The sequence below is a fragment of the Gobio gobio genome, assembly GCF_949357685.1.
Source record: "Gobio gobio genome assembly, chromosome: 8".
Taxonomy (NCBI): domain Eukaryota; kingdom Metazoa; phylum Chordata; class Actinopteri; order Cypriniformes; family Gobionidae; genus Gobio; species Gobio gobio.
Genome location: NC_137114.1, coordinates 19,045,741 through 19,064,089, shown reverse-complemented (window position 1 = coordinate 19,064,089; position 18,349 = coordinate 19,045,741). Strand labels below are relative to the sequence as shown.

General features: G+C 37.1%; 1 protein-coding gene across 1 annotated transcript in view; it reads right to left on the bottom strand.

The window, feature by feature from the left end:
• Positions 1–18,349, bottom strand: part of robo1 (roundabout, axon guidance receptor, homolog 1) — a gene marked incomplete at its 5' end in the record, with an annotated part of 366,802 nt that overhangs the window by 33,803 nt on the left and 314,650 nt on the right. The window contains 8 exons of the mRNA XM_079823622.1: positions 261–432; positions 3,903–4,024; positions 6,701–6,935; positions 9,885–10,006; positions 10,182–10,348; positions 10,650–10,818; positions 11,646–11,727; positions 16,008–16,213. Coding sequence (XP_079679748.1) covers positions 261–432; positions 3,903–4,024; positions 6,701–6,935; positions 9,885–10,006; positions 10,182–10,348; positions 10,650–10,818; positions 11,646–11,727; positions 16,008–16,213 — 1,275 coding nt within the window. The remainder of the gene's footprint in view (positions 1–260; positions 433–3,902; positions 4,025–6,700; positions 6,936–9,884; positions 10,007–10,181; positions 10,349–10,649; positions 10,819–11,645; positions 11,728–16,007; positions 16,214–18,349) is intronic.

Sequence of the window (18,349 nt, the reverse complement as noted above, 5' to 3'; positions counted from 1 at the left end):
GGCTAACCACTAGGCAAGTTACAACTGTGCCATTGACAGGCGTAAACAGTTTTTAAGGAGAAGGCTCAAATAGTGGCCATTATCATAAACCTTTCCAGTCGTCATAACAAAGCCGGGTGTTAAAAATGGCCGGTAGCTGTATAAGAGTGTTTGTTGTGTTTCAGTAACCCGTTATCAACTGTTCATATCGTGCTCTTCTTTAGCTGTCAGGAAGGGTCTAGCATCTCGGTTAACCAGAACAACATCCCGGTCCGACTCACCCAGCTGGAAGGACGTAGCCTCGCTCTTCACCCCGGGACCGGCTCCGGTGCTGGCTGCCACCTCCACCCTGTATGTGACCCCTGCGACCAGGCCGGGAAGCACAACCGAGTATGTAGCACCATCCACAGTGCGGTTAATGTGGTATCTGCTTTCATTACCAAGACACCAGATCTGAAGGAGGAACAGTAAAGAAAACAGGAAGGGAGACAAGCATTTAGCACTTAATAAAAAATAATTTATGTTGAATAACAAGCCTGTTCTGAACGAGTGAACCTTTTTAAGTAAGGGATAATGTACATCCAGCTGGTTGTTATCGCAAAATAAACCCTGACAGAGTGATCAGGACCCCGACGCGAAGCGGAGACCAATCAGAATTAAGTATTCCACAGAGCCGTGTAATAAGTGATACTAACACAGACTAACCAGTCAAAAGTATTACTATTTAGCACATCAAGTTTTTAAATCTTTGAAATAACACAAATGGAAGTATAAAAATCATGTGTGTCCCACGATATTGTTTTAATTAAAAACAAAACTTTAATTAAACTGAAGAAATGTAATATGTAGGATTTAATATTATTATTATAAACTTAATTTAAAGCATTTAAGCACGTCTTTTGAACAAAATAATTTTACGATTATGAGAAGAATACATTTTAGTAAAGTGTGTTCAAACCTTTGTTATTAACCCAAAATTATTATATTTTAATGAATGAATTGATATATTTTGTCTAAAAAAAAATTATCATTTAAACGGGTCTTTAGAATTTTTTTTTTTTTTTTTTAAATATCTTCAAACCTTTATGTAAATGTTTTTCTTTTTTATTAATTTATTTATTTATATATTTTGTCTAAAAACCTAATTTTGAGCATTTAAAGACGTCTTTAGAAAAAAAAATCATATCAAGAGAAGCATAAATTAAGTGTCCTAAGTGTAAAAATATTATTTGTGAAAATTAAAAAAAAATTATAATAGAAAAATTATATTTTTGTCTAAAAACTCATCTCAAGCATTCAAACTAGTTTTGATCTAAATACTTTTAACATTATGAAAAGCATCGACACAGTTAAGTGCGTCCAAACTTTTGTTTGTACCCACAGACATAACTTGTTTCTTTATATTTACATTAAAATATCTCTCATCTGAATATTATGACTGTCCTTTAAATAATACTACTTTCCTCAAAGCTGATAAGTAAATACATTTAAATGTTACCGTCAGCCAGGGTTGCCAAGTCTGTGATTTTCCCGCTACTTTCTGGGCTACTTTTAAACGGTTGTTGTTAAAGGTTTGACATAATGCATAAATTACATTTGATTAAAATGCTTGTATTGTAAAATGTTAAATTCTACCAATGATCAATACAATATAGTGGTGTTTATTTTGCATAACATTGTGTGTAAAATAGTTATCCTGGAATGGTATATTTTGATATTTGTGATATGGTCATTGGGCTATTTTTGTTCCACAGACCTGGCAACCTTGCAACCTTCCCGTCCTGCATAAATTCACACGCTATCAAGTAGCGCTAAAGTTGAGACGTGTCATGAAAACGAGATTCCCCACCTACAATAACACTCCCTATCTGTGGTACAGACTTTGTCTTCATGTCAAAGATCTGTTTTTCCCTGAAATGAAAATGCAGTTTTCTTTGTTTTCATTGCGCGCAGTGAACCCTGGTCTGTTTCCTCCTCACGGGAAGCTCAGCCAGCCGTGCCGTCCAAATGAGCGTCAAAGTGTGTGTGCGACCCTGTGCGTGACCAGAGCTTGGATCAGCCACCCTCGCCCTAACACAATCACAGGCCCGGCAGGGGGCCCATTCACCGGAGTGAAATGTGATATAGCCCCCTCTGACCGCCTAACTTCCATTATAGGGTCAGCGCACAGATCTCCGCCGAGCTCTACGGATAGAAACGAAATGCTTTTTTACATGTTTTTCCACGCTGACGTCCCCTTTTTCAGAAACGCTAACCAGATTTAGACATCCCCAAAGGCCAAAAAAAGTGAATTAAGTGAAAAAAAGAGCGAAAGTGAGGTAAAGAGAAAGGACGTTCTGAGAGTTCTGAAGTTCTCCTGAGGCATAACGGGGCAGGGAAAAAAAAGTGTACGAGAAAAGTGATTAGCGAAAAATCCTCCTCCGCCCAATTTAACAAGCATGAAATTACTCACTACCTTTCCTTACACTGCCTGAAAAAAATGTACCTGGGAAATTAACTGGGACTGAAGGACTCAAACTGCACCTCTTCCCGTCAGCCGCGGCCTACGAACTAAATGCCGAAACGCCGCAAACCCATTAAAATTTGAGCGCCTGAGAGGAATATCTTATGAGATGGGCTCTGTTATCTTGTTTGGACAAGAAAAGCACATAAAGACATGCAGAAAGAGAATAAAGAACGAAAGGTTACATTTGTATGTCTAATCATATTGCAACTGTACATACTAGCAGAGCGGGCACTAAAAGACACAAAGCGTCTACAAATAAAAATCGCATTTATAATTCTTGGTCAAAATTATCTTAGGAAAAATGGCATAACGTGTTTAAAAGGGAATATTTTGCCACATTACTAAGCAGTCAAAATGATATTTTGTCCAAAAAAAAAAAAAAAATACAACATGGCATTTTGGTTAATAACAAAACAAAACTAGCCGTTATATTTTCAAGCTGTAAGAAAACACTTCATAGCAATATAAGTATATACAGTATTTATATATATATATATATATATATATATATATATATATATATATATATATATATATATATATATATATATATATATATATATATATATATATATACACACATACACCAGATATAATTTTTTACTAGTGGATACAGGACACTATAGTTCATTTATGTAAGTGAGGATAGCAAGATAAAGTAAACTGTGACATTTTATACCCAAAATTTCATCTTACAAAATGTCTTCCTACCAGTAAAATTGATAAATATTTGGGACCAAAATTATTACTTTGTGACCTTTTACACCACAGACTGAACAAAATGAAGCAAAATTATTGTTTGACCTAAATTGGTATTATCTAATTGTGTACTTAAATTGAACAGCTGACAGCTGATTTGTTGATTGTAATCCATTACCTTTCTATCAAATATGTCTGACATTATCAAGATGAATTTGTTCTGACACAGTTTAACTCTGAGTTCTAGTCATATTTTATAACTATAGCGAATAAACTGTGATAATGTGAGAAAATGTTGAAGTTGTTTTAATAAATTTTGGTTTGACTGTGTACATTATATGACCATATAAACTCACAAATATGACTCCAATAAGGGAATGTTTTGGCACATTGTTATCCAGGATATTGAAAGTACCCTATATGACCCTACACACCCTCTATGAGCACATCTGTCTGGTGAGCGTTGTGGTAACACCCCATATTAACCACTAGGTGGCAGCATGTCACAACAACTGAATTCCCCTCGAAGAAAATCAAACCAACATCCACTAAACTCTCTCCATTCATTCACCAGCGCACCGCCGTAAAATGAATGGACTGTAACCCAGTAATTATAATTTCCTCTTTCCTTCCTCTACTTCCATCCTTCACTTTATTGTTTTTTTCCCCACACTCTCTTTGTCTGCCTCTCTCATTGTCTGTTTGCTCTCGTTCGTACCTTATACTCCTGCACCACGCCGTTCTGCTCCTCCTCTGGGGGCGGTTGCCAGGATACCAGGATCGCTGTGCCGTTGTCTCCGTTTCCTGTTACGGTGACCCCCCTGGGAGCGGCACTGGGCGCTGCGATAAGAGACACGAGCGGGATGTTACACACACCTTACAATATGCACGTGTGTTAACACCTTCAATTATGCATATATGCAGATTTCACGCACCATACGTGTACATGTGTGCATTTAAAAGCATTACACATGCATTTGGACTATATATCTGCGTGCGATAGCTTGTGTATACGTGTGTGTTCTCCGTAACATATGTAAGCACTCATTTTAATAGTACGCACTCAGCGGTATTAGTGCACTTAAATAATGAGCGGCGACTGCCAAGCAACATGATTCGTCCGTCGCTGCGCCAGATGCCAGCGGAAAGACTACCCGAGCTCGGGGTGAACAGAATGTTGTCACTGTACTTCACACAACTATTATCCACTTAATACATACATGAATGTTAACACAAAGCCCTGGAGTGAAACATTTGTTTTGCGTTTGCCGTTCATTTCAATTTGTGTCTGGAACTAAAAAAGCAGGCGCACAGACGGGAAAAGTTGGAGCAAACCGGAGCCACAGACGGACACGCCCTCAGAACAATTAGCACAGCAGTTGTTTGAGCCTTGGGTTTTTGGCTTCTCGTTGGCTGCTTGGCTTTCGTCAAGCTTTTTAAATGGCCTGCTTTGCCCGCCCTCATGGGCCGCAGACCACACGTTAACATAAATGAGAACTACTGAATGCAGGCGGACGCCTTTCTTACTCTAGAGGTTTGCATGGCCATGCAGGAAGCCGGGATTTAGCCTGTATGTGATCGAAACAAACCCAAAAATAAACCAATGTCTATCCATTTCACCTAGGCGCAAATGCAGAATGCAAGACTGTTCGAATTCGCCCAGGAGTGTGCATGCAAAAATAATCATAATTTATAACTTTTTTTATCTATATAATATATTATTAAATGCATTTTTATTATGAAATACAGGTAAATATATATATATATATATATATATATATATTTTACCTGTATTATATACATATTATATATATATATTATATTGTGTATTATATTATAAACGGATTTAAAAGTTGTACAAAAGGCTAATATTCACACTTTTAATAGCCGAACAACCTGAGCTGTCCCGATATATATTCAAAATGAACGCGTTAGGGCCAAGCCTGCAGCACTCCTGTAAATAACTGAAGCCTATGCGCCTCGATCGCCCCCAGGTGGTTGGTCCCAGTATAGGTCATAAGCCCCGCCCCTCCATGGATTCTAATGGACGTGAGATAAATTAAACAATCAAATTACACTTCATATCATTTTTCCCAAAAGTTGGTTTCTGTCATTTTAGGCAGTTTTTATCACAATGATTTCATTTCAAGTGTTCGTTTTTTAAATAAGTTTAGTTTTAGTTAGTTATTTTATGCTATAAGAACGGGTGGTGTGACGTCATGATTGACAGCTGAGATTGACGGCTTCTCTGAGTGAAGTTTTCACTGAGACACCGACAGACTTTTTCGGGAGGAGAGTGGAGCTTTAGCTTTAATTTCTACATTTACATAACTGTTTGTTTCACACCGACATAATGTATTGTTCTGCATCTGCGAGAGTGTGGGCGGGCTTTTGATATCGCGCATCTACTTCCTGCCCTCGACTGCGCAGATTCCGGTCCCGAGATCACTACTGTGCAGACCCGTCCCAAATCTGCGCAAGATGTCAACGCCATATTCAGACCTCCGGAGGCTTCACTTCCTTCAGCGGAAGCCAATGAAGTCGCGTCGTCCAGATTTTTTTACGGTCTATGGTTAGGGTTATTGGTGTTTTTTTTTTGGTTTAACGTGTTAAAAATATTTAACGCATTTAACGCAGCATCAGTTTTTTCTCTTATTCATGCGAATGCTTATAAACCATTCAAGCGCGATAAGACACAAAAGAGAATACAATGTGGTATTGGCGTGTGTCTGTGAATTTCCTGTCTGTGAGAGACGCACAGATTCGTGCACACAGAAAGCCGCTTCAGACAGCGATTGAGCGGACAAAAATGCATGCCAAAATGCCTGTTTTGTCGAGTTTCCTTGTAAGCACAGTCTCAAATGAGTTAAATAAAGTCTTCAATGAACGTAAAGTGTTGTGAGCCTAATAAACCTGCTGCTTTCGGTCATTAATGTTAATTAAAGAAAAGAAAAAGAGAAAATCACGCATTGGTCTTGACTGAATAACTTTTGTAGCTTTAACAAAAATGTATCTATATTTAATTAATAAAATATGCAGTGACGACTGTGTTGGATAACTATTCGATTTCATTATATTTCCAACACGTTAGATCAAATATTTAAAATATACTGTCTTTATGCTGTTTCTACATTAATTTTGAGATTAAATGTGAAATTATTACTATATTAAAAAAAACTTTGATGTTAGGTGCGATTAATCACGATTAATTACAGAACAATGTGCGATTAGTTAGTTAATTTTTTTAGTCGATTGACAGCACTAATATATATACTACACACACACACACACACATATATACATATATATATATATATATATATACACACACACACACACAACACAAATATATACATACACACACAAAAAAGCAGAAACAGAATCAAATTTGGTCTGAAATATCACATTTTGTTACATCACATTTGACTTGTGTGAAGTGAATGAGAAAGGAATCGTGGGACATTAAGTTTTAAAGCACACAGAGCACACGGTCAGATGGCTGAAAGCTCTCCTCACCTTCCTCGAGGGTCTTGCCCACTTTGATGTCGCTGTCGGTGCCTTGGAACTCGTTGAAGAAAGGTCGAACTTTGAACTCATAGGTCACGCCTTTCTTGAGCTGGGTGACGACTGCGCTGTGCTCCCCCGGGGTGCGAACCTCAAACATGGCCCATTCCACTCGCGGCTGAGCGCCCTCTGGGGACGGCCGGTACATCACCTTATAGCCCTGGATGTACTGAGACTGCTGCTCCACCTGGAGGAAAGAACATGGCCAAATTTAAGGACAGAACCACGGATGTTTTGAATGCCTGCTATTAATTAACATTAGCATTGCCCAGGACTAGGACACTGGGAAGCTGTAAAGAAATCAAGCTTTTAGTTTAGTTTAGTTTAGTTAGCTTTATTTATGTACAATAACTTTGGTTACAATTACTTATGAAGATGAATATATACCGTATTTTCCAGAATATAACACTTTTTTTATCATCTGAAATGGGCTGCGACTTCCTGGTAGTTTCACTTAAATAATAAAAGCGCTTAAATAAATAAGATAAATATTGCTTGTAATGAATACCACCATTTACATTTATGTTCTGTTACAACTACCATTCAATTGAAAGAATTTGTCGTGGAGTAAAGGGAACGTGTATTCGTTTTCTAGGGTTAATATGCAAAAATCAAATTTGAAGATTCAGATTCAAGCTTCTAACTTTTTATTTGAAGGGATTTTTATATGATTTATATATCAGAGGTGTTCAGCACTGGGATCAGTCCATATGGCTGTGGAGGGAGGAGAATTGTACACGCTTGTAAAGATTTTAATCAATTCTTGATCCGCCCCAATAAAAGCAGATGTCGTTTCAGCTGTTTTTGATTAAATACGTATAAAGTGCGAACAACCCAAAATGTTAAAAAGAAACATGTTGGGAATATTCCTGTTTGCGTGTGTTGCACGTGTTTGTGAGGTGAAAATCTGTACAGATTTGAACACATAATTAACACGCCATTCATTTGTTCAATACCACAACATTTGTGAAATGTATGATTAAAATGAGATAGAAAGCTATTTGCCAGTGAGTTACGAAAAATAAACTTAAATGAAGAAAACATATCTTTATAAAAGTCTTATTATTGTACACAATTGTGTTTCTCAAGTAAGTATATCTTACTTTAAGGATGTTTAGATACAGTATTTCTCTGGAAAACTATTTTAAAAAATGTTGTGACTCACCAGTGCTGGGGGTAAAGCATTACAAGTAACGCAAGTTACATAATCGGATTACTTTTTTTTTTTTTAAAGTAACCAGTAAAGTAATGCATTACCTTACTACAAAATATCTGAATTACTTTTTTTTAAAAAGTCTTACAAGTTACTTTGTTTTCCCATATATTGACGGACGGCTCTCATGCATTTACTCATCTCACTCGCACAAAAAATAGTTTCAGTATTCCTCAAAATCAATAAAAACAGTGAAATACATGTACTTTATGTATTTAATCTCACTTTATTAACCCTCTGAACCCGAGGATTTTTCCTCATGACAGTGTAAAGCAACTTAAAATACTCATTTTTGGCCTCACAGACATTAAAGGAACACTCCACTATATTTGAAAATTAGCCAAATTTTCCATCTCCCCTAGAGTTAAAAAGTTGAGTTTTACCGTTTTCGAATCCATTCAGCCGATCTCCGGGTCTGGCGGTAGCACTTTTAGCATAGCTTAGCAGAGATAATTTAATCTGATTAGACCATTAGCATCTCGCTCAAAAATGACCAAAGACTTTCGATATTTTTCCTATTTAAAACTCTGTAGTTACGTCGTGTACTAAGACCGACGGAAAATGAAAAGTTGCGATTTTCTAGGCTGATGTGGCTAGGAACTATACTCTCATATTTATTTTGGTGCAGGTCCTGAACCGTATAGATTTTAACCGGAATACCTGCAACTACACAAACTTAGTGCCGGCCACGTTGGAAGTTACCTAGCTGGGGACTATTTTCAGGCGCTGCGTAAAATATCGTTGCGCCGCTGCACTCATGACATGGCAGCACAGTTCCTCGATTATTATTATTATGCAGGAATGAGAGTACAGTTCCTAGCCATATCTGCCTAGAAAATCACAACTTTTCTTTTTCCGTCGGTCTTAGTACACGATGTAACTGCAGAAGAGTCAAGATTTAAATAGGAAAAATATCGAAACTCTTTGGTCATTTTTGAGCAAGATGCTAACGGTCTAATCAGATTCAATGATCTATGCTAAGCTATGCTAAAAGTGCTACCGCCAGCCCCGGAGATCGGCTGAATGGATTTGAAAACGTTAAAACTCAACTGTTTAACTCTAGGGGAGTTGGAAAATGAGCCTTTTTCAAAAAAAGTGGAGTGTTCCTTTAAAGACAGACTTTTATTTATGTACACTCAAATTAAAACTAAATGTTGTGCTTTTCGCTAAATAAAGAAAACAAATATTCAGTATGGGTTTTATGGGCGAAACCATAAAACCGTTTGTTTTTGTTTGTTTTTTTCACAAACCACGCATAAACATCATTTTCTCAAAACTACAAACTTTTACACACATGCTGCTCACATATTATTGTAGCAGAGTTTGTGCAGAATGCAGTATAATCAGACTTTAGCCATGAAAATGTTACAAGTAACAGAAATAAGCTCAAATTTCACGGCATGTCAAAACACCTCCAGGGCCCAGAAAACAGCTCAGGGTTCAGATGGTTAACCAATGTCTTTGCTGCTAACTTTTCAACCATACGAATTAGCATCAATTACTTTAGATAAACATCACATTTATGTTTCATTTTTTTTTATTGCTGAAGTCTGAGTGTTGAACTTTCTTCTTCAATCCAGAATGGCAGCACAGCTGGAAGGTTTGTTTGAGCGGCGCCCTCTAGTGGACAGGCGTGATTTTATTAAAATGGCTTATTCATAAAAACTTTGGTGTGAAAGGGCCTTTAAATTGGCAAAAATATGACTTTTTTTTGTTTTTTTATGTTATTAAAAAAACTAAACAAGCAAGCCCAGATGTGAAAAAGCAACATAACATACTACTTTCCAGTTACATAGCTACTAATTAGTAACTTTTACATAATTAGTTACTTTTTTAGAGTAATGGAATAATGTAACACATTACTTCCCCCATCACTAGTTGGGACTGAACTGTCCCTTTAAAAGAAAATGTGGCGGCACTCACAGTCCACTGGACTCTGACAGAAGACGATGAGAGTATTGTGGGATTGTGGAGGTGGATGACAACATCTCCTAGTTCCCTCTGGATCTGGCCATGGTCCACTCCCTGACTTGTTGGTGGGACGTCTACTCGCATAAACACAAACCACACAAAAAAGATGTAGTACATGCATATACATTTCTAAACACGTAAGCATATATGCATACCAACTCCCTAGAATACACAAAACAGCGATAAATTAATTGACATGTTTAAAACACACGACGGGATACTTCTCTGTCGGGTCAAAGTTGAACTGACCTTGTGTTTTGACAGCGTCGCTGATGGGGCTGGGGTCGCTCAGGCCGTACGCATTGGCCGCTCTCACCAGGAACAGGTAGACGGCGCTGGGCTTCAGATTCTTCAGGACGAAGCTCTCCGTCTTCACGTGATCCGCGAGCGTCTGCCAGCTGCTGCCCGCCGCATGGCTGCCGTCCATACCACACACATCAAACATGAGTATTTATCCTGCAAATTACTGCAGCCCAAACTTTAAATCGAAATATCGTTCCTGCAAACACTATACCAAACAATGAGGTTACCGCAAAACGCTGGGCTTACAGGAAAGCACGGACATGGGTATGATTATTTATGACATGCCGCAGCAAATGGACTTGGTATTTACAGAACCCCCATTAGCCTGTGGACTGTATTTACAAACGTTTGTAAAACACACGCTTGTACAACCAAACCGACCAATGACAAATAAGTATAAACCGATGATGTCACCTGAAGGCCTCTATCACGTAAGAGGTGGGCGTGGCTCCAGCGTTCAGGTTGGGCTTCCAGGACAGAGACACAGAGGTGCGGCTGACGTCTGTGACCTCTGGTTTGGAAGGGGCGCTGGGGATGAGGTTTGGATCTGTGGGTCGGCCGGGCTGAACCGGAGCGCCGAACTCTGAAACAAAGCCACATACACACATAAGCACATCATCCTGCGCAACTGCTCTGGATTACTCCCGAAGCAGACATGTGATATATACATGTTCATACACTGATGATGCAAAACATAATGACCAGTCATAGGTGAAGGGAATATCGTTTATCATCTGCTAACCAGGCCACATTTTAAGGTTTTGGGTAGATTAGATGGTAAGCAAAGAATTAGTTCTTGTAGTCAGTGTGTTGGACGCAGGAGAAATGGGCATGAATAAAGATGCCTGATGACCCCTGTCCACCGTCGAAAGTGCCTAAAATAGGACATCACATGGCGGGTCGGTGCTGTTTTGGCAGCACGCGGAGGACCGACAGCATATTAGGCAGGTGGTCATAAAGTTTTGGCTCAACAGTTTGTCTATTTTTTTCCAGTAAAATTTCAGTAAATATCTAAAATCCTTAAAACAGGATACTTTTATTTGGGAAGCAAAAGACAAGAGATATTATATGCAATATTGATATTAAGCCTTGTTTTCAGAGAAATCAAGTTGAGTTTTATGCTTAAAAAAAGAGAAAAAAAAAATGGGTAAATTAATTTTTCCTCACCCACTAGCATATAAATGTATCTTGCTTTAAAGATGTTCAGTTATTTATATAATACAAGACAAAAATACTGAAAAAGAAAAAGCAGTGCAGCGGCTCAATTTTGCTTCAAGAAACATGAAAACCATTTACAGCTGGACGAAGGTTTAATTTCAAACTCAATTTCAAACTTAATTTCCTGTCGTTCGTTTCTCAGTGCCTGCCACTCTATTGTCTGTTATCTTGCGGTCTGTCTGTCGGCTGTACCTTGCACCTCCAGGTAAGCCTTCCACGACGCCTCTCCGCTGGGGGTGGACGCGGTGCAGGTGTATATGCCAGTGTCTCCCAGCTGAAAGAAGAAAAAGGCAAATATATGCATATACATTAATAATGATTTTCCTATATTCAGCTCCAAAATAACTCTAGCTATACGTAGTTTCATTTCACATAAAAAACACACTCCTCATTGAGACGTCTATTCATTGTATCGTTTTTATATTGAAGATTTTAAGCAAGCATTTTTTTTTTGTCAAAATGTTTTGCTATATTTAAGATTTAGAATGTATGAAGAGCCGCTTTTTAGATGATTATTAGATTGTTGTACACAAATATAATATTTAAAGGTGATTTGTGCAGTTTCCGCACCACTAGAATTTGGAAATAAATCAAATAATATAAAATTAAAAACACTGATTTGTAGCGTTCTTCATAATTACTCAATTAAATTATAAATATATATATTTTTATCTAATTTTTGCCTTTATTTCTAATAAAAATCACTGTAGGATGAATTGCTTTGTTGTATTTGTTAGTCGCTTTGGATATAAACATCTGCTTTTTATGCATGCAGCAAAGCTACAAATGGTTTGGTAATATGAATATAAATGATCTATCTTGTCTAAAATTCATTAAACTAAAAACTGAAAGACAGACAGACAGGATGAGGCAAAGACAAAAAGAGTGAGACAGAGCGAGACAGACATAATGGTAACACTTTACAATAAGGTTTATTAGTTAACATTAGTTACCTACATTAGTTAACATGAACTGCTCTTATAAACCATTTATTAATCTTTGTTCATGTTAATTTCAACATTTACTAATGCATTATTAAAATCTTGCTAACATTAGTTATGCACTAACATGAACAAACCATGAACAGCTGTATTTTTATGAACTAACATTAACAAAGATGAGCTAATGCTGAACAGAGGTGTTGTTCATGGTTAGTTCATGTTAACTAATGCATTAACTAATGTTAACTAATACAACCTTATTGTAAAGCGTTACCGACATAATAATTTAAATAAACCTGTAGTTAATCGGAAGACTTCCTAGGTAAAGTAAGTAAATAAATAAATATTAACAAATATTGTTGAGAGAAAATAAAGACAGGCAGACATTTAAGAACATCCACATGCGTGTTCCTTTCTTAGAAAACAATGACAATAATAGTGATTGTATGATGTTGAGTTGGTTTATGCTAATATCTTATGGAAAAAAGGACGCATTTAAGAAGACGTCAGCCGATCTGTCAGTCAGTTTACACAGGCGGTATGAAAGTCGCCAGAAATAGACAGTCTATCTTGAGCTACTGGTGTGCGTGTGTTCGCTTAATGACATGTTCATTAATGCGGACCGCCCGAAGTGCAACAGATAGAGATGCATCTCCTCGTTTCGCTTTATCTCTCCTCTATTCTTTAAAAGAGGCGAGACGTCGTCAAGTGAGACATCTACGTTAATTAAAGTCGCATTCTGACAGCCCACACCGCGGGGACCTTTGACCCCCGTGCAGGGGGAACCCGGGCGCTCATGTGTGTGTGTGCCGTGACAGGAAACGCTCCCCTCCCCCTCGCTCACGTTCGGAGGGTGTGTGTAGCTTCATGCGGCTGACGGGGGATGACAGCGGGAGTGTGTGTTCGCACATCAAAACCTGCAGGCTGACTGACGGCTCTCTGAACACTGGCCGTGTGTGTCTGAGATGATGTTTGTGCTGTAGTGACGGATGAAAAGAAAGCCTGTCTTATGGAGTACTGCACGCATGTATGTCTATGTTGGCTCACAAAAGAGCAAACCTTCAAAGATTTTATGATCATTTTGATAATTAAAAGGTAGCTCTGTAACTTTTGGCCCTCTAGCGGTTAAAAAACAATGCATGCATTTTGTAGAAGAACATTGTTTTGGTTGTGCTTTGGCTGTACGTGCGGCTGAATATGGGTATCCTGCCGCTCATAAAACATTCACTACTAGGTTTAAGAGATTAAACCAGTTTAGATGGAAAGGATCTCAAGCTGACTAGCTGAAGATGTTACTGTAGCTTTACCCATTAATAGACACGGTACTTCCTTGAAAATGAATTCCAGCACAGCGATACAACAAACGTAACGAAATGACCCTTCACAATAGATAATACTTTACAATCAACTCTGTTAGAGAGCTACATATCTGTTCAATAAAGTACCTTACTCACCTGGTGAGTAATTAAAAAAGCCATCTCCGCATCGCTTTTACGGCATTTAAAATCTCTAAAAAGCCAAGCCAATGTAGATTCTTGCCAGTAACGCATTTACGCAATTTTTCACGAAAACCATCCCGAAAGGCCTTAAATATAAACACTTATAATAGAATCAGGGTAAACAAAAACACATTTTGGAAGAAGGATTGGTGATGTATTGATGGAAAAAAGTTACATAGTGTTCCTTTAAGAATGCTTAATCATATATCAATATATAATATATAAGTATTGATGCAATATATAATATATATATACTGTATCAATATTTTAAGACCCTTGTATCTGGAATATTTTATTTAGTGACAGTGATGCCCAAAGGTATGAGACCACACTGAAAATATGGGATTCAAAATCTATTTTAAACCTGGAAACAAACAAAGATTTAAAAAAAAAAATGCTATAAAACAAAAATATTAATAAAATATTTTTTTAATAAAAAATATCAAAACATCCTTGAGAAGCTTGAGAAGCAAAAATGCCATATGAAATATTAATGAGACTTCAAGTCTTGTTTTCAGAGAAATTAGTGAGTTTTATGCTTAAAAAGATTTACCAAAAAATGCCATAAGGGTCTGAATTAAGTTTTTTAAAATTATTATTTTTTTTCACTACTTATTCTCAGTAAAGAACTTCAAAGGTGCACTACGTACAATTTTTTCAGTAAAATATCCAAAAACCACTAGGCCAGTGTTACATATTTTGTTCAGTGGAGTAATTACAATATCCCAAATGTTTCCAACTATTTGTAAATCGTGAGAAAAATTGCTATTTTAACCAAGGAACCGGGATGTGTGAGGGAGTCGCCTGTCGATTTCATCATATCTGCGTTCCCCTCGGTTTCCAAGGGTATTTTCAAGCCACTCAAGCCCTGTCCCAAATGGCACCCGAGCACCCATCTGAGACCTAAAGTGACAAATGGGACACCCTGTGGTCTCGTGGACTTAACGGACACGCGCATTGTAAGTCCACAAGGCGGAAAGTGCACATGAAGTGTGCCATTTGGGACAGGGCCTGAGATGTATCTAATATGATAAACAGGGCTGCCTTACCTCATACTCATGAAAAGCGGAAGTGTTGCTGGCGATTGTGTCATAATAAAAGTCTCGCTGCTCACGAGGCGTGTGTTGCCTTCATCTTATTAACAATCGCTCCAGCAGCCTTGCTAACACTCGGTCCTGCTCTGCTTCTCACTACAGTAATGTTAATAATCCCATGAACATGATTTCTGCCCGAGTCCTATCCCAATACTTTTCCACCGGCTGTGAGGTGAAGACCACATGTCCCAAGATTCTGCGCTCAAACTTGCCGTCATCAAACTATGCTTTTGTTTTGAACAGGCGAACTCTAGTGGACGGAAAAGTTACATAGTGCAAATAAGGTTAATAAAATAAGCTAATAAACAAATGAGCAAATCAAAAGTCACATTGTATCATGTTAATCCTTCTGTGGGAATGTGGGCCCTTGAAAACAGTTTATTTGTGACAAACTTGCAGCGAATATGTGGTAAATCTGACCCAAACGTGCAAAAAGAACTCAAAACACAAATGGTTTTTATAAGGGAAGCTGTGATTTTTGATTCCGTCAGTGAAATCTGCAGTGCTGTCTGAGATATTCAGAATAAAACAGCTAGCGTCTCAAAAAAAAAAAAAAGATCTGCTAACTTCAGCTCAGAAAGAAACCGCATCCAATAAACCATCCTGCCGCATTCAGAACCCTCCATGAATAAAATATTAATAAAAGTAAAAAAGAGAGGCGCTGGGTCTGAGACGAGTGGCACAACACAACCGCTCACGATTCCCTGTGAATAGTTGTTCTGTGTGGTGTGTTTGGAATGGAAAAATCCATAAAAATCTGTTACTAAGGAAAACCGAACAAGGGAAACAGTACTTTACGAGAACAAGTGGGTTTGGTGCACCAAACGAACACATGCTCAAACCTCCATACGTGAGCGTTTATAATGCATCATGAGGGTCAGAGAGGAGTTACAAAGCTATAAATCCATGAAAGGAAATGGTTCTCATGGACCGGAGTCACGTCCCCTGTTACTGTACATTAATCTGCATGATAAATATGTCAGGCTTTGATGTAGTTCTGAGCCCTCAGAGCCACCGTACCTTAGCGTAACGGATCTGCAGGGCTCCTGTGTCGAGTTGTTTCAGTCGAGAATCATGAGTGGACACCAGGACCCCGTCTTTCCTCCACAGGATGGTGGGAGTCGGCGTGCCTGTGGCTTGGCATCCCAGGACCACCGTCCCGTCCACAGCCACGGTCTGGTTGGTGGGACCCTGGCGGACGATGGGTGGAGGTCTGTCTGAGATCACTTTGAAAGAGACAGACAGAGAGAGAGAGAGACCCTCAGAAACCGATCACTGCCTTGTTAAAGAGAAAGTATAAAAACAGTAACAAAATAATAGTATTCCTAATGTTCATTAAAATTAAAATAAAATAAATCAGCTTTGTAGTATTCTTCATAATCACACAAAATTATTAACATAATTTTTTTTTATTTTCCTTGCCTTTATTTCTAAAGCAAAATTTTCAAAAAATAAAACAAATTCATCCCTTTAACATGAATCGCTTTGTTGTATTTGTAAGTCGTTTTGGATAAAAGTGCCTTTTAAATTAAAATAAAATAATAAATAAAATAAAATGAAATAATGAAAAAGTAAAATAACTTTGTAGTATTCCTCAGAATCATTAAAATTATATTTTAATATTTTATAAATATTTTTTTTCTCTTCCTTTCCTTATATTTCTAATATAATCACAGATAATCACTTTAAGATGAATCGCTTTATTGTATTTTAAAGTCGTTTTGGATAAAAGAGTCTGATAAAATAAAATAAATAAAATCAGCTTTGTAGTATTCCTCAGAATCATTAAAATCATGAACATTATTTTTTTTCTCTTCCTTTATTCTCTTTATTTCTAAAATATATAATATAAATAATTTTAAGTTGAATTGCTTTGTTGTATATGTAATTGATTTTGGATAATAGTGTCTGCTAAATAAAATAAAATAAAATAAAATAAATAAAATAAAATAAAATAAAATAAAATAAAAAAACAAAATAAAATAAAAAATAAAATAAAAAAATAAAATAAAATTAAACAAAATTAAATTAATTAAATTAAATTAAATAAAAAAATAAAAGTTAAATCGCTTTGTTGTATTTGTAAGTCATTTTGGATAAAAGTGTCTACTAAAATAAAATAAAATACAATAAAAGAATAAAATAATAAATAAATAAGCTTTGTAGTATTTCTCAGAATCATTACAATTATGAACATTATTTTTTCTCTTTAAATATTTTTTTTTTCTCTTATTTTTTTTTTTAAAATAAATCATTTTAATTGCTTAGTTGTATTTGTAAGTCTCTTGGATAAAAGTGCTAAATGCTAAATGAAAAAAATAATAATTCATTGCCTATATTTCTCAATAATTTTGTTAAAAAAAATTAAAAAATTTGTCAAAAAAATGAAAACAATAATACAAATTAATAAAGTAAAATAAAACACATTTTTATGCATGCAGCTAAGCTACAAATGGTGTGGGAATATGACTGTAAATGATCTATCATGTCACTAAAATGCATTAAACTAAAAAATGAAAGAGCGAGACAGAGCGAGACACAGACATATTGGTCTCATTTGAAGACAGAGTTTTAAAGCTGTCCCAGACCTACTAATATCATTATAATAACTATAATGAAACACTACTGTACTCCAAACCAAAATCCAAAATACATCCTTCCACATTTTATAAGATCCACAGAAGCGAGTGCGTGTACGGTCAGAGGTAAAGAGAACGAAGAACGCAAATAAACATAAATGTAACCAAGGGAAAAAAGAGCATGTGAGAGAGGAATGTCTGGCAGAAAACGAGCTGAGTACATGTTTCAAGAACGAGAGAGAGAGAGAGAGAAACAGAGATGGAATCCAATTTTTTCAACTGGAAGCAATTTTCTAATCAGTCAACAGCAGTAGCAGAATGAAGCCAAACTAGAGACGAGCAATTAATACCGGCAGCATTTCAACAGCGCTAAATCTCCCTCACACACACCAGCCATCATCACCACACACTAAAACACGCCACGTCTATTAAAATCGCCCCTCGCAGCGTCCTCTTCTCTCTCACAGAAGACCCAGGCCGTCGGATAAACGCTGTGATGTTTACGTCCATGTGATTGTGTTTGACACTCCCAGAAGCATTACCGCCATTTACACGGCTGCGATTTGCATAACCGCCAGTACAGCGCATTTTCAAAGCCGTGCCACACTTTGGTAAGGACCATCAAAGGCATGAATTATGGATCAGATGACACGCTTGCACATGCATGGTTGTGTCCTCGCGTCGACGCTGTTGTAATTACTGAATCATCATGGCGGTGACCTGTAATTACGATGCGTGGCCGCAGTAAGAGCGAGGCCAGAGAGCAGATTGCCGCTAAAATAA